The sequence below is a fragment of the Dipodascopsis tothii genome (assembly GCF_038497935.1).
Source record: "Dipodascopsis tothii strain CBS 759.85 unplaced genomic scaffold V1510scaffold_13, whole genome shotgun sequence".
NCBI classification, from domain to species: domain Eukaryota; kingdom Fungi; phylum Ascomycota; class Lipomycetes; order Lipomycetales; family Lipomycetaceae; genus Neoaidaea; species Neoaidaea tothii.
In genome coordinates, this window is record NW_027117997.1 from 246,921 (window position 1) to 259,955 (window position 13,035).

A 13,035-nucleotide genomic window follows, 5' to 3' on the forward strand; every position below is an offset into this window, starting at 1 on the left:
GGCGGCAGGCTCGAGACGTGGCCGAAGTACGCGGCGTCGGCCGGCGCCTGCGGCAGATGCAGCGCGGCCTCGTCGTCGGGTGACATTGGTGGCGAGACCACGCTCTCGTGGGAGATCTCGGTGCGCAGGTGCTCCGCGGTGATGTCCTCGAGATCGCTGTCGAGCCACTCGCCCGACTTTGAGCTCTCGTGTGCGTTGACTGTGTGGTGCAGGGGGGACGGCCGCGGTGCGGACGAGGCCTGGGGTATGGTGCGTGGACTGGACATGCCCGAGACGATCTTTATAGGGCGCAGAGGGCCGAAAAGGTTATAGTAGTCGTCCTATACGGTGGCTGCGAACCTGCAGCAGCGCCTGACTTGCCCCAGTGTGGTGGCTCTAGTTTCAGGCGGAAGTCGGCCGGGTGTGGAGGTCGTCTGGCCAGCTGGCGGGGGTCGAGCCGGCCGGCGGTCTATATACCGGACCGCTTATCGGGTCCGCTCTGATCGCGCACCGTTGGCGGTACGGACTGGTCGTGCCACCTGCTCAAGACAGATATCGACCGCTAGGGATGACGTCTGTAACCGAGAAACGGCGTGGGTACGGGAGGGGTACGGCCGAGGCGCCGGGACGCGGGCCAAATGCGCCTGCGGGCCGGTACCCGGTACCTTCTACGGGGAGAAGGTGTGCCGAAACTTTCGGATCGGGCACTAATGGTACAGAAACGGGACTAGGGCGTGCATGGTCGCCGCACTGGGAAGTAAGAAAGGGACGGTGTCCTTCCGCGTTGGGACAAACGGCGCAACGGTGCCGGAGCGTTGGAGCAGCGGCTGGGAGGCATGCAGGGCCCGGCGCCAGCGGGCCGGAGCGCTGACGCCACGCCGGCGCCGATCCGCCGCACGGCGTGCGGCGGTGGCGCGGCGACGCGGTGGCGCGGCGGGCGGGCGCGCAGCGGCGGGCGCGAGGCGCCCGGCGCCGCACACCGTGCGGCTCACGATCGGCGGCACGTGCGCGCCGGACCGCCCCCCGCCCGCCTCTCCCGGACTCAATTGCAGTGTCGTTTCTATGGTACATGCTAGCCCACGCGCGGGATCTCGCGCGCGGACGGGCCCTCCTCCAGCTTCTCATAGGCCGACTTCGCCGCGCGGCGCTTGCGCCGCGCCAGGCCCTCGCCGCGGTGGCCGCCAATCGTGACCTTGCCGAACCGCAGCGACCGCCGGGTGCAGAAGTGGAACGCAAAGATCAGCACGATGGCCACCATGACGATCATCGGCACGGCCAGCGCGGTCCGCAGGACCTCGTCGCCCTCGTAGCGGTCGTTCGAGGCCTTCATGACCCGCGGCTGGCGGATGATCTTGATCAGCGGCAGGTGCGCGACCTCGACCTCCTCGTGCACCTGCGTCGGCGTCTCCAGGTGCACGAAGATGTCCTTGTCGAACTCCTTGCCGACCCACGCGCCCTGGACCTGCAGCGGGTAGAAGCCCGTGTTGGTGTCGAGCCAGTCGGACGTGAAGAACGAGTACTCGGTGACCTTGCGCTTGGCGCGCTTGGTCTCGGACGCGAGCGTGTCGTAGTGCATCAGGTTGACGCGGACCTGGCTCTCGTTGAAGTAGGCCGAGTACCACGTGATGAAGTACGTGTGGCCCGCCACGAGCTCGCTGCCGTGGCCGGGCGTGCAGAACGGCTCGAGCTCGCCGGACTCGGCGTACTGCTCGGGCGTGCACCGCACGATCGGGTTCAGCCGCGTGAAGTCGTGGTCCACCGGCGGCACGTTGGGCGAGAACCGGTCGTTGAGGTTCTTGACCTTGGGCGCGGGCGGCGGCTCGACGTCCGTCGCCGTCGGCGTCACGGCCGCGGTCGCCGTCGGGAACCACGTGCCGTACGTCGGGCTGGCCTTGTCCGTGTAGAGCCCGCCCTTCTTGACCTTGGGCTTGACCGTCACCGGCGCGCCGTTGGGCCGCAGCGACACCCACGGCAGCGGCGACGTCGCCACGACCACCGGCGGCCGCTTGGAGAACGTCACGCCCTCGATGACGACGGGCGTGACCTGCGCTGTTTGCCCGTCGTACGTCCGCGTCCACGGCTTGAGCAGCCGGATCTCGGGGTCCTGCGCCTCGCCGGCGACGAGCCCGGCGCCGGCGACCGCGAGCGCGGCGACCCATCCTGTCACAGAGAGCTTCATTTTGAGGGCAGCCTGCTGTCAGCGCGCTGATTGCGTGTGTGCCAGTCCTTGCGGTGGACGCGCAGAGTGTGCCGGGGCGAAAAATGTGCGCGGCGGCGCAGATGCCCTAACCCTGGCGTGCCGCCGCTGCCGGTTCCGCCGGCTCCGCGGGCTCCGACCCCGGCCGGCCGCAGCCGAGCGGCGCTCGCGACGCGGCGTCTGCGCGGCAGTGCGAAGCAGCAGCCGCCGCACGCGGCTGCGTCGCCGGACGCACGAGCGCGTCACGTGATCAGCCGCACGTCATGCGGCTCAGTCGCAGCTGTGCGGCGTGTGGTCTCACGTGACTGAGTCTGGGCCGCACGTCATGCGGCGTGAAATGTCACGTGACTGCGCCGGCTCGACCCCAGCGTGCCACCGGCCCACCCGCGCCTCGGCTGGCGCCTACGGCCGCTGCAGCCTGCGCCTGCGCCGTGCACGCCGGCGTCTTGGGCCAGCTGGCTTGGCGCGCTAAATGTCCCAAGTCCAGGCCAGTCCTGGCGCGTAATGAACTGTATATATAGACGGGACCGCGAACACGTTCCCTGGACAACCTGATCCACCACCATGACCCCAACTTCGGCTGATTCCAGTCGAACGCCTTCGCCCGCGCGACTGCGTGGCCGTGGCCGCAGTTTTGCTGCGACGCCCGGCGCCCAGGACGCGGCCGACGCCTGCTGCAAGGACGAGGCCGACGCCTGCTGCCAGAAGACCGACGACTGTTCCGACAACGCCGACGCCTGCGGCAAGCCAGACGACTGCTGCGACACGGCCGGCGGCTGTGACCAGACCGACGACTGCTGCGACAAGGCCGACGACTGCTGCGACACGGCCGACGACTGCTGTGAGAAGGTCGACGACTGTGGCGCCGACGACTGCTGCGAGAAACAGGCGGACGCCTGCTGCCAGCAGACGGCCGACTCTTGCAGCAAGCCCGAGGACGACTGCTGTCAAAAGCAGCCCGAGAGCGACTGCTGCGACGTCAAGGACGGCTGCGGTGAGGCCAAGGCCGACTGCACCAAGCCGAACGGCGGCTTTTCCCAGCCTGAGGACGACTGCTGCCAGCCCAAGGACGCCTGTGCCAAGCCCAAGGACGCCTGCTGCACGCAGGCCGAGTCTGGTGCCGGCCCGGCGCCCGCGGACGACTGCTGCAAGCCGGCCAAGGTCGACGACTACTGCGAAAAGCCCGCGGTCAAGGCCAAGGACTGCTGCAAGTCCACGGATGCCTGCAAGTCCACGGACGCCTGCAAGCCCACGGATGCCTTTAAGCCCACAGACTCCTGCGCACTCAAAGACTCCTGCAAGCCCAAGGACGCCTGCCAGCCCAGGCACGCCCGCAAGGCCGCCGACGGCTGCTGCAAGCCTGCCAAGACCGACGACTGCTGCGAAAAGCCCGTCGCCACGGCCACGGACTGCTGCACGCCCAAGGCCCGCTCCGACCGCGCCGAGTCCCGTTCCAGGCGCAAGACCAAGCCCTGCTGCGACAACGCCCCGGCGCTCAAGGACGACGGCTGCTGTGATGGTACGTCGCGGCTGAGTTTGCTGACCCAGAATCCTGTCTCGAAACCGTCGCCAAGCGCGAGTGCAAGCGCGAGTGCGCTGAGGAGCTCACGCCGACGTCGTCGGCCTCGTCCGACAAGCCCGCGTGCGACTACCACCGCCTGGCCACGCGCCAGCAGTTTGCGCGCACGCTCGAGAGCATTGGCTGTATCTGCCGCGCGCTGCTCGCGCGCAATCTCGAATCGTGCTGCCCGCCGGCCCGGCCGCCCTCGCGCTCGCACCGCTCGGGCTCGCGCTCGGTCAGCCTGGGCACGTCGACCAGCCGCTCGCGCGGCAACGCGCACCGGCTGACCCGGCGCCTGCGCGGCGACGACCAGGCCACGCCGCTGATCCGCCAGAGCGCGGCCCAGGCAGCCCGCGAGGCGTCCGTGGCCACGTCCTGTGGCCGCAACGCGTCCGTGGCCACGTCTTGCGGCCGCAACGCGTCCGTGGCCGCCTCGTGCGTGTCCAGCTGCTGCCGCTCGGCGTCTGTCGCCGGCTACGGCCGCCAGAGCTGCTCGTCGTCGCGTCATCCGTCGGCGCCGCGCCGCAGCAGCAGCCGCGCCGTGCGGCTCGGCTCCGACGACGTCGAGCTCGGCCCCGCCGAGATCGAGCACGTCACCATGACCGTCTCCGGCATGACCTGTTCCGGCTGCGAGCGCAAGCTCGTCAAGGCCTTCGACCGCATTCCCGCGGCCCGCAACATCAAGGCCAGTCTCCTGCTGTCGCGGGCCGAGTTCGACCTCGACGTGGCCCGTGTCTCGGTCGAGGACGCCCGCCGCCAGATCGAGCGCAACACCGGCTTCGCCTGCGAGCTCGTGCTCGAGCGCGGGTACGACTTCGACGTGCTCGTGCCCGGCAAGGCCGCCGATTTCGTCCGGCGCGTGCCGCCCGACGGCGTCACCGCGCTCGAGATGCTCGACCACAGGACCGTCCGCGTCCACTACGACGCCCAGGCGGTCTCGCCGCGCGACCTGGTCAGGCACGCGTTTGGCGAGGCGCTCAAGCTGGCGCCGCCGCGTGCGGACGCCGGCCTGGACGCCGGGCTCAAGCACGTCCGCCGCACCGGCCTCCTCACGCTGCTCTCTGCCGTCCTCACCGTTCCCGTGCTTGTCATGGCGTGGGCGCCGCTGCCCGACAGGCCCGTGGCCTACGGCGCCGCGTCGCTGGCCCTGGCGACCGTCGTGCAGTTTGCAATAGCCGGCCCGTTCTATCCGGCAGCGCTCAAGAGCCTGATCTTCTCGCGCATGGTCGAGATGGACCTGCTCATCGTGCTCAGCACCAGCGCGGCCTACGTGTTCTCCGTGGTCTCGTTTGCGTTCCTGGTCGCCGGCAACGAGCTGCAGTCGGGCGAGTTCTTCGAGACGAGCACGCTGCTGGTCACGCTGATCATGCTCGGCCGCTTTGTCAGCGCGTTCTCGCGCCAGAAGGCCGTCCAGTCGATCTCGGTGCGCTCGCTGCAGGCCACGACGGCGCTGCTCGTGCACAGGGACGGCGCCGACGAGGAAATCGACGTGCGGCTGCTGCAGGCGGGCGACGTCTTCAGGATCATGCCCGACTCGCACGTCGTGACCGACGGCGTCGTGCTGTCGGGCGAGTCCGAGATCGACGAGTCCATGGTCACCGGCGAGGCGCTGCCTGTGCCGAAGAAACGCGGCTCGAACGTGGTCGCGGGATCCGTTAACGGCGCGGGCGCGCTGGCCGTCCGCCTGACCCGGCTTCCGGCCGACAACACGATCTCCAAGATCGCGTCCCTGGTCGACGAGGCCAAGCTGTCGAAGCCGCCGCTGCAGGACAAGGCCGACACCGTGGCCGGGTACTTTGTGCCGGTGATTGTGGCGCTGACGGCGGCCACGTTCGCGGTGTGGATGGCCGTTGGCGTCCGTGTGCGCCACCAGACGGCCTCGGACGCGGCCGTCAACGCCATCACGTACGCGATCTCGGTCCTGATCGTGTCGTGCCCGTGCGCGATCGGGCTGGCCGTGCCCATGGTCGTCGTGATCGCCGGCGGCGTCGCGGCCGAGCGTGGCGTGGTCTTCAAGTCGACCGAGACGATCGAGACCGCGCGCAAGACGTCGCATGTGGTTTTCGACAAGACCGGCACGCTCACGCAGGGCAAGCTGTCGGTCGTGGCCGAGACGTACCTGGGCGACAAGGCCGAGGCCATGGCCGCCGTGCTGGGCCTCGTTTCGGGCGTGAAGCACCCGGTGTCGGCGGCGCTCGAGGCCCACCTGGTGGCCGCCGGCGCCTCGGCCGGCCGCGTCCGCGACGTGAAGGCCGTGGTGGGCTGCGGCGTCGTCGGGTCCGTGGCCGGCGGCTCGATCCGCACGGGCAACACGCGCTGGCTGGGCGTCGAGGCCAGCCCGCACGTCCAGCAGATGCTGGCCCAGGGCCACACGGTCGTGGGCGTCGAGATCCGCGGCAAGCTCGCTGCCGTGCTGGGGCTGGAGGACCGGCTGCGCGACGAGGCGGCCGGGGTCGTGGCCGAGCTCCAGCGCCGCGGCGTCGGCCTGTCGATCGTGTCTGGCGACGACGACGGCCCGGTCCGGTCCGTCGCCAGCCGGCTGGGCGTCCTCAACGTGGTCTCGCGGGCCAGTCCAGCCGACAAGCAGGCCTATATCAAGGACCTCATGGACGCGGGCGCTGCAGTCATGTTCTGCGGCGACGGCACGAACGACGCCGTCGCTCTGGCCCAGGCTACGGTCGGCGTCCACATGAGCGACGGCACGGACGTGGCTGCGGGGGCGGCCGACGCAGTGCTTATCCGTGCGGACCTTGGTGGTCTGATATCGCTTATCGACCTCTCCAAGGCCGCCGTGCGGCGCATCGTCTTCAACTTCACGTGGTCGTTTGTCTACAATCTGTTCGCTGTCCTGCTTGCCGCAGGCGCCTTTGTGAACGCGCGCATTCCGCCTCAGTACGCTGGCCTGGGCGAGATCGCGAGCGTGCTTCCTGTTATCCTGATTGCTCTGCAGCTCCGCTGGGCCGGCGTCTCCAAGGCCGCCGGCGCGACGTGAGCGCGGTCCCCCTCGCGGGGTTTTTTTGAGACGGCGAGAGAATTGATCTGTATACCCTCAGCTGGAGGCGAGCCGCACCTGGCGCGGCACGCGCCGCGCGCGTCACGTGCGCGGCTACCCGGCCCAGGCCCCGCGCGCTGATTGGCCCAGCGCGCCGCCCCGACCCGCGCGGCTGTACCTGACGTCCGCCCGCCCGGGTACGGGCTCGCGGTCCGCCCGGGTCCGCCCGGGTCCGGCCGAGCCGCGCTAGACCGCGCCCGCCAGGCGCCCGTCCGGACTCGGTCCGGACCCAACTCCGCGCTCGTCCGCCCCGCGATGGTACCCGGCCACGCTCGCAGCCAGCGGCCCGCGCGCAAACCTCCTCACAAAATTTTTCGTCCCCATTCCTTCTTTCCCGCTTCCCATAGACTCGTGGTATCGCAATTGGAAACCGATATATCTTCCATACGTCGTCATATACACCCGAAATGTTCCGATCACAATTGAGAACCGCGGTCCGTCCCGCCATGAACGTGTCGAAGGGATTCGTCCGCCAGAACTCGTCTCTGGGCGGTAAGGTTGGCGGCCTGGTCAACTCTGCCAAGGGTAAGTCACGCCGCGCGCCAGGCGCGGCGGCCGCAGCCGCGGACGTGCGGCTGGTGCATGCCGGATGAATTGCGCGCTGCGCCGCTGCGCCGCCCGGCCCGCAGCCGCCGCCGCATCTGTTCGCGTCGGCGAACACGCCGGCCGCGTCCGCGCGCGCCGTCCCGCCTCCGATCGCAGCCCGCTGACCTCCAGCCACCGTCGACCTCTCCATCTACTGGGCCAAGGTCATCGCCGAGATCGGCAAGCAGGTCTACATCAAGGAGGGCCTTGCCCCGCCCACGCAGGCCCAGCTGCAGACGCTGTTCCAGTCGGCCGCCAAGAGCCTCAAGACGCCGTCGTTCTACACCAGCACCTTCGAGACCCTCAAGAACACGTCGGCCGCTGACGCCAAGAAGTACGCCGCCTACACCGTCCAGGTCGTCGGCGTCTTCTCGCTCGGCGAGATGATCGGCCGGCGAAAGATCGTCGGCTACTAAAATGTCATTAGATAGCCAATATTACACCGTTAGACTACTCTGCCCAGCCCGTTCGAGCCCGCCGTGCTATGAAAACTGAAAACTTTTGAATGCCATGGTACTATACAGATGCAAAAGGCCGCGCTATGTCGGTTGAAGACAAAACCACTAAATGTTCATGCACTTTCCTCGCCCGCGCCGTCGTCCGCCGCGTCCGGGGCCGCCGCCGAGCGCTTGCGCTGGCTCTCGACCGCGTCCCGCCGCCGCTTGCGCTTGAGCCGGTCGACCGTGGGCACCGTCGAGATGTCGTTGCGCTCGACCGGCCGCCGCTTGAGCTCCTTCTTCTTGTTCTTGCTTAGCTTGGACATGCGCGTCATCCAGTCGGCGACCTCGCAGCCCGACTCGCGCATGACGTTGACCACGGGCTTGATCGCGTCGCTGTCGTCGCGTGTGAAGAACGTGATCGCGCGGCCGGTGCGGCCGGCACGGCCGGTACGGCCGATCCGGTGGATGTACGCCTGCGCGCTCTGGGGAACGTCGTAGTTGACGACGACGTTGACGCCGTGGACGTCGATGCCGCGCGCCATCACGTCCGTGCAGATCAGCACCCAGATCTCCGCCCGCTTGAACTTCTCGAGGATCTTGTTGCGCTGCGCCTCGGACCGCTCGCCGTGGATGAACTCGGCGTTGATGCCGTCGTACATCATCTCGTGGAAGAGCGCCTTGGCGCGTTGCACGCTCTGCAGGAACACCAGCACCGGCGGCACCAGGTCGCCCGACTGGAGCATCTGCCGCAGCGCGATGAGCTTGCCCTGCTCGTTGGTCGTGTACACGAGCTTCTGGTCGACTGTGGCCGCGGCCGTGTTGGACTTGCCGATGAAGATGCGCAGCGGCGTCGACGACATGATGGTCTTGGCGAGCTGCTCGACGCCGGACGGGATTGTCGCGCTAAACAGCGATCGCTGGACGCTGTCGCCGGAGCACGCGCTCAGGATCTCGTCCGTCTGCTCGAGGAAGCCGGTCTCGAAGAGCCGGTCGGCCTCGTCGAGGACGACCGAGCGCACGCCCGAGAGGTCGATGGCCGAGTTGGTCACGGCGTGGACAAGCCGCATGGGTGTGCTGACAAGAATGTCGAACCGCGGCTTGGACAGCGGGTCCTTGATCGCACGCGCGATGACGGCCTTGTTGAGGACGCCGATGCGGACGTTCATACCGCGCGAGAGCTGGACCATGGTCGACACCACCTGGTGCGTCAGGTCCTTGGTCGGCACGACCACCAGCCCGACGATCTCGCCGCCGCGGCCGTCCTTGGTCCGCGCCTTGAGCGTGTTTTCGACAAGGTGCACCATCGGCAGACTGTACGCCAGCGTCTTGCCGGAGCCGGTCGGCGCGCACGCCAGCACGTCGCGGTCGAGCATCATCGCCGGCACGGCCTCGGCCTGGATCCCGGACGGCCGCTCGTGCTTGAGCCCGGCCAGGTTGCGCAGCAGCGCGCTCGAGATGCCGAACCGGTCCTGCAGCTCGCCAAAGCTCGACAGCGGCACAGGCACGTCGGGGCCCTCCACCTTGCTCTGCAGCGTCTTGCGGTACTGGCGCACGTCCGCGATCTTGGTGCGCGGCGCCGCCTCCGGCGTGGTCGGCGGCTCGGCCGCCGCGGCCGCCGCCGCCCGGCCGGTCTTGGTCCGGAAAAAGTCCATTTCACGCGGGATCGCCTTCGGCTCCTCGGTCTTTGGCGCGGTCTGGGCTGTCAGCACTGTCCACGTCCGGCAGCCGACCGGCAGCCGGTGCAGGCCCTCGGCGGCCCTCCGTCCATCGAATCGGCTTACCTCCTTGGCCCGGCCCTCGCGCAGGCCGGTGCCGCGGGTCAACAGCCGCATGATATCCATCTTGATCTGTGTGCTGCGCGGTGTCGTGCGCTTGCTGCGACTCCCGTGCTGGTCCTTGGTCGCTTGGTTCTGTCCGTGGGCGCAAAAGTGCCTCGTCGCAGAATTTTTCCACGAAGTTCAGCGAAAAAAATGTAAAAAAGGTTGCTGTGGCGCACGCCGGCGTAGCGGCGCAGCTGGCCGCTTGTGGCGGTGCCGCCTAACCCTGTCCCAGCGCGGAGCCGAGCCGCACGCTGTGCGGCGGCCCTAACCCCATGCGCGTAGTGCGGCGCGCGATCGCCGGCGTGCGATGACGCACCTGCCAAGCGTACGCGGTGGGCGGCGCCAGCCGCTTGGAGCTGTGTCGCACCCGGCCAGATCGCAGCCAGCGGCCATCAGCGCCCGCCAGAGGCCGGTCAGTGCCGCCAGAAGCAGGAGAGCGGCCAGCCAGTGGCAGCCAGCCGCCAGCGGCCTCTGCCATGTCGCCGCCGGCGCACGTCGCTACCAGCCCACGCTCCCCCAAGGACCATTGCCCACCGTTCCCCTGGCCGGCTCTCACACCCGCCACACGTGGCGCAGCGATCGCCGCGCCCGCAGCGTGTCCTGCACCGATCTGGCCGCAACGGCAGATCTCCAGCTATATAAACCGTCCAAACGGCCTACTCCTCCAGCAGTTCGAACGCAATGACGAAAGAATCTACACCCGTTAATGGCACCATGCTCCAGGCGTTTGAGTGGTACGTCCCCGCCGGCGGCCAGCACTGGAAGCATCTCTCGAGCCGGGTCGACAAGTACGCCGGCATAGGCATCACGGCCATGTGGCTGCCGCCCATGTGCAAGGCGTCGTCGCCCGAGGGCAACGGCTACGACATCTACGACGTCTGGGACCTCGGCGAGTTCGACCAAAAGGGCTCTCGGGCAACCAAATGGGGGCCTCGCGAAGACCTGGACGCGCTCTGCCGCAAAGCGCATTCGGCCGGCGTCGACATCTACGCGGACGCCGTGCTCAACCACAAGGCCGCCGCTGACAGCCTCGAGAAGTGCATGGTGGTCAAGAACGACCCCGAGGACCGCACCAAGGTGATCTCGGACCCGTTCGAGATCAACGCCTGGGTTGGCTTCGACTTCCCCGGCCGCGGCGACAAGTACTCGGCCATGAAATGGCACTGGCACCACTTCACGGGCACGGACTACGACGACAACACCAAGGAGACTGCGATCTACCAGATCCTGGGCGACAACAAGCACTGGGCGTCCGAGGTCGACCGCGAGAAGGGCAACTTCGACTACCTGATGTTTGCCGACATCGACCACAACCACCCCGAGGTCCGCGAGGACCTCAACAAATGGGGCGTGTGGCTCGCGCGGCAGCTGTCGCTGCGCGGCATGCGGTTCGACGCGGTCAAGCACTTTTCGGAGGAGTACCTGATCGAGTTCATCCAGAACCTCAAGGAGCACGTCCGGCGCGACTTCTTCTTCGTCGGCGAGTTCTGGAAGGACTCGCTGGACGACATGAACGCGTACCTGGACCGCATGCCCGACGAGACGTGCTTTTCGCTGTTCGACGCGCCGCTGGTGTACAACTTCTCGGAGGCGTCGCAGACGCCGGAGTTCGACCTGCGCAAGATCTTCGACAACACGCTGGTCAAGACGCGGCCGATGTCGGCGGTCACGCTGGTCATGAACCACGACACGCAGCCGCACCAGGCGCTGCAGCAGCCGGTCGAGGGCTTCTTCAAGCCGCTGGCGTACGCGATGATCCTGCTGCGGGCCGAGGGCTACCCGTGCGTGTTTTACGGCGACCTGGAGGGCACGTCGGACCCCGAGGGCGCCGAGCCGCCGGCGTGCGGCGGCCAGCTGCCGGACCTGGTCCTGGCGCGGACGCTGTACGCGTACGGCGAGCAGAACGACTACTTCGACGACGCCAACTGCCTCGGCTGGGTGCGCCGCGGGACGTGGGACCGGCCGGACGGGTGCGCCGTGGTCCTGTCCAACGCCGAGCCCGGCCAGCAGCGCATGTTTGTCGGCGAGGAGCACGCCGGCGAGGTCTGGACGGATGTCCTGGGCTGGGAGCCGAACGCGGCCACCGTCGGCGACGACGGCTTTGCCGAGTTCAGCTGCCCGGGGACCAGCGTGGCCGTCTTCGTGCGCGAGGACGCGCCGGGGCGCGACCGGTTCAGCCGGAGCTCGTAATTAGCTAATACATCATGCCGTGGCGATGTACTCGCCCGCGTTGGCCTCGCGGCGCCACATGGCGCGCGCGTACGCGCGGTTGCGGATGGTCTCGCCGCGCTCGTCCAGCTTGGACAGCTGCTCGTGCCAGACGCGGTCGTCGAGCTCGACCTCCTCGGTGCGGATGGCCTGCCAGGTCGAGTGGCGCACGCAGCGGCGCTTCTCGAGCGCGCACACGTCCGCGTCGTCCTCGCCCATGTACTCGGCCATGGTCTCGGCCAGCAGCTCGGCCACGGCCTCGGACGCGACCTGGCTCTGGTTCTTCTTGCGGCCCTTGCGCTTGGCGCCGCGGATCGCCGACGGCTCCTCGGCGCCGGCGGCCTCGTCGCGCTGGAGCAGCTCCTGCACGCGCTGGTCCTGCTGCGCGCGCAGGGCCCGGATGGCCCCCAGCATCTTCTGGCCGTCGGCCGAGTCGCACCAGGCCTGCCACTCGCTGTCGTCCCACACGAGCTTGCGGTCGAACCCGCACTGCGCCTTGCGCGTCAGCGCGCGGTCCTTGGCAAAGTCCACGTAGAGGCCCTTGAGGTCGTTGTACGCGAGCAGCCGCTGCAGCCGCGCCTGCGCCGCTGCCATGTCGTCGAGGGCAGCCAGGTCCTCGGGCATGTAGAAGGCGCCGTCGGCGCCGATCTGGGTCTCGCCGGCGGCCTGGTCCGCCCGCGGAAGCGTGCTGCCGGCGCGCTTGAAGTCTGCGAGGCTGTCGATCGTGTGCCGCAGCGTCGCGAGCTCGCCGGCCGTGAGCTCCGCGTTGAGCGCCTGGTCAAACGTGTGCCCGTCGTGGCTCTTGGGCAGCCGCCGCACCAGCCGCCGCGCCCACTCCACGCCGTGCTCGCGGCTGCAGTACTTGGACCGCGCGCCGCCGGCCGCCGGATTGAACTGCGCCGGCCGCCGGCACTCGGTCAGCCGGCACTTGCGTTTCCACGACGAGCGGCCGAGCCCGGCCGTGACGCACCGCGGGCAGGCGTACTTCTCGATCAGCTCGCCGTCGGCCTTCTCGTCGATCGACACGCACGCGCCGTGGTACCACTCATCGCAGAAGTCGCAGCCGATCATCCACCGGCCGTTGTCCGGCTTGCGGCAGATGCAGTTCGTCATTGCGGGACGGGGGATGCGCGGCGGGAGAAGAGGCGCGGCGCCGCACAGCGTGCGGCTGTCAAGCGCCGGGGCCCCGAGCC

General features: G+C 68.7%; 5 protein-coding genes across 5 annotated transcripts; 2 read left to right on the plus strand and 3 right to left on the minus strand.

Annotated features, from left to right (window-relative positions):
- Positions 1-1,021: 1,021 nt before the first annotated feature.
- V1510DRAFT_416322 (uncharacterized protein) lies at positions 1,022-2,284 on the minus strand. Its single transcript, XM_066933745.1, has one exon. The coding sequence runs from the start codon at positions 2,156-2,158 to the stop codon at positions 1,052-1,054; it is 1,107 nt and encodes a 368-aa protein (XP_066789238.1). The 5' UTR covers positions 2,159-2,284; the 3' UTR covers positions 1,022-1,051.
- A 449-nt stretch (positions 2,285-2,733) lies between these two features.
- Positions 2,734-7,832, plus strand: V1510DRAFT_448209 (P-type cation-transporting ATPase 2). The gene is made up of 4 exons (XM_066935770.1): positions 2,734-3,695; positions 3,725-6,725; positions 7,217-7,314; positions 7,507-7,832. Exons 1-4 carry the CDS (start codon positions 2,741-2,743, stop codon positions 7,788-7,790), a joined length of 4,338 nt encoding a protein of 1,445 aa, XP_066789239.1. The 5' UTR covers positions 2,734-2,740; the 3' UTR covers positions 7,791-7,832.
- V1510DRAFT_416328 (P-loop containing nucleoside triphosphate hydrolase protein) lies at positions 7,794-9,151 on the minus strand. The gene has a single exon (XM_066933746.1). The coding sequence runs from the start codon at positions 9,116-9,118 to the stop codon at positions 7,946-7,948; it is 1,173 nt and encodes a 390-aa protein (XP_066789240.1). The 5' UTR covers positions 9,119-9,151; the 3' UTR covers positions 7,794-7,945.
- Positions 9,152-10,270: 1,119 nt separating this feature from the next.
- V1510DRAFT_416329 (glycoside hydrolase superfamily) lies at positions 10,271-12,112 on the plus strand. The gene has a single exon (XM_066933747.1). The coding sequence runs from the start codon at positions 10,316-10,318 to the stop codon at positions 11,822-11,824; it is 1,509 nt and encodes a 502-aa protein (XP_066789241.1). The 5' UTR covers positions 10,271-10,315; the 3' UTR covers positions 11,825-12,112.
- V1510DRAFT_416330 (uncharacterized protein) lies at positions 11,774-13,000 on the minus strand. Its single transcript, XM_066933748.1, has one exon. The coding sequence runs from the start codon at positions 12,953-12,955 to the stop codon at positions 11,837-11,839; it is 1,119 nt and encodes a 372-aa protein (XP_066789242.1). The 5' UTR covers positions 12,956-13,000; the 3' UTR covers positions 11,774-11,836.
- Positions 13,001-13,035: the final 35 nt, after the last annotated feature.

What these genes read in the sequence shown, in the direction of transcription:
- V1510DRAFT_416328 (XM_066933746.1), bottom strand. Translation starts at nt 9,118, where the DNA reads ATGGTGCACCTTGTCGAAAACACGCTCAAGGCGCGGACCAAGGACGGC.
- V1510DRAFT_416330 (XM_066933748.1), bottom strand. Translation starts at nt 12,955, where the DNA reads ATGACGAACTGCATCTGCCGCAAGCCGGACAACGGCCGGTGGATGATC.
- V1510DRAFT_448209 (XM_066935770.1), top strand. Translation starts at nt 2,741, where the DNA reads ATGACCCCAACTTCGGCTGATTCCAGTCGAACGCCTTCGCCCGCGCGA. An exon ending in GGACGACGGCTGCTGTGATG is followed by an intron (nt 3,696 to 3,724) that starts GTACGTCGCGGC and finishes TTGCTGACCCAG; the next exon opens with AATCCTGTCTCGAAACCGTC. An exon ending in TCCAAGGCCGCCGGCGCGAC is followed by an intron (nt 6,726 to 7,216) that starts GTGAGCGCGGTC and finishes ATCACAATTGAG; the next exon opens with AACCGCGGTCCGTCCCGCCA.
- V1510DRAFT_416329 (XM_066933747.1), top strand. Translation starts at nt 10,316, where the DNA reads ATGACGAAAGAATCTACACCCGTTAATGGCACCATGCTCCAGGCGTTT.
- V1510DRAFT_416322 (XM_066933745.1), bottom strand. Translation starts at nt 2,158, where the DNA reads ATGAAGCTCTCTGTGACAGGATGGGTCGCCGCGCTCGCGGTCGCCGGC.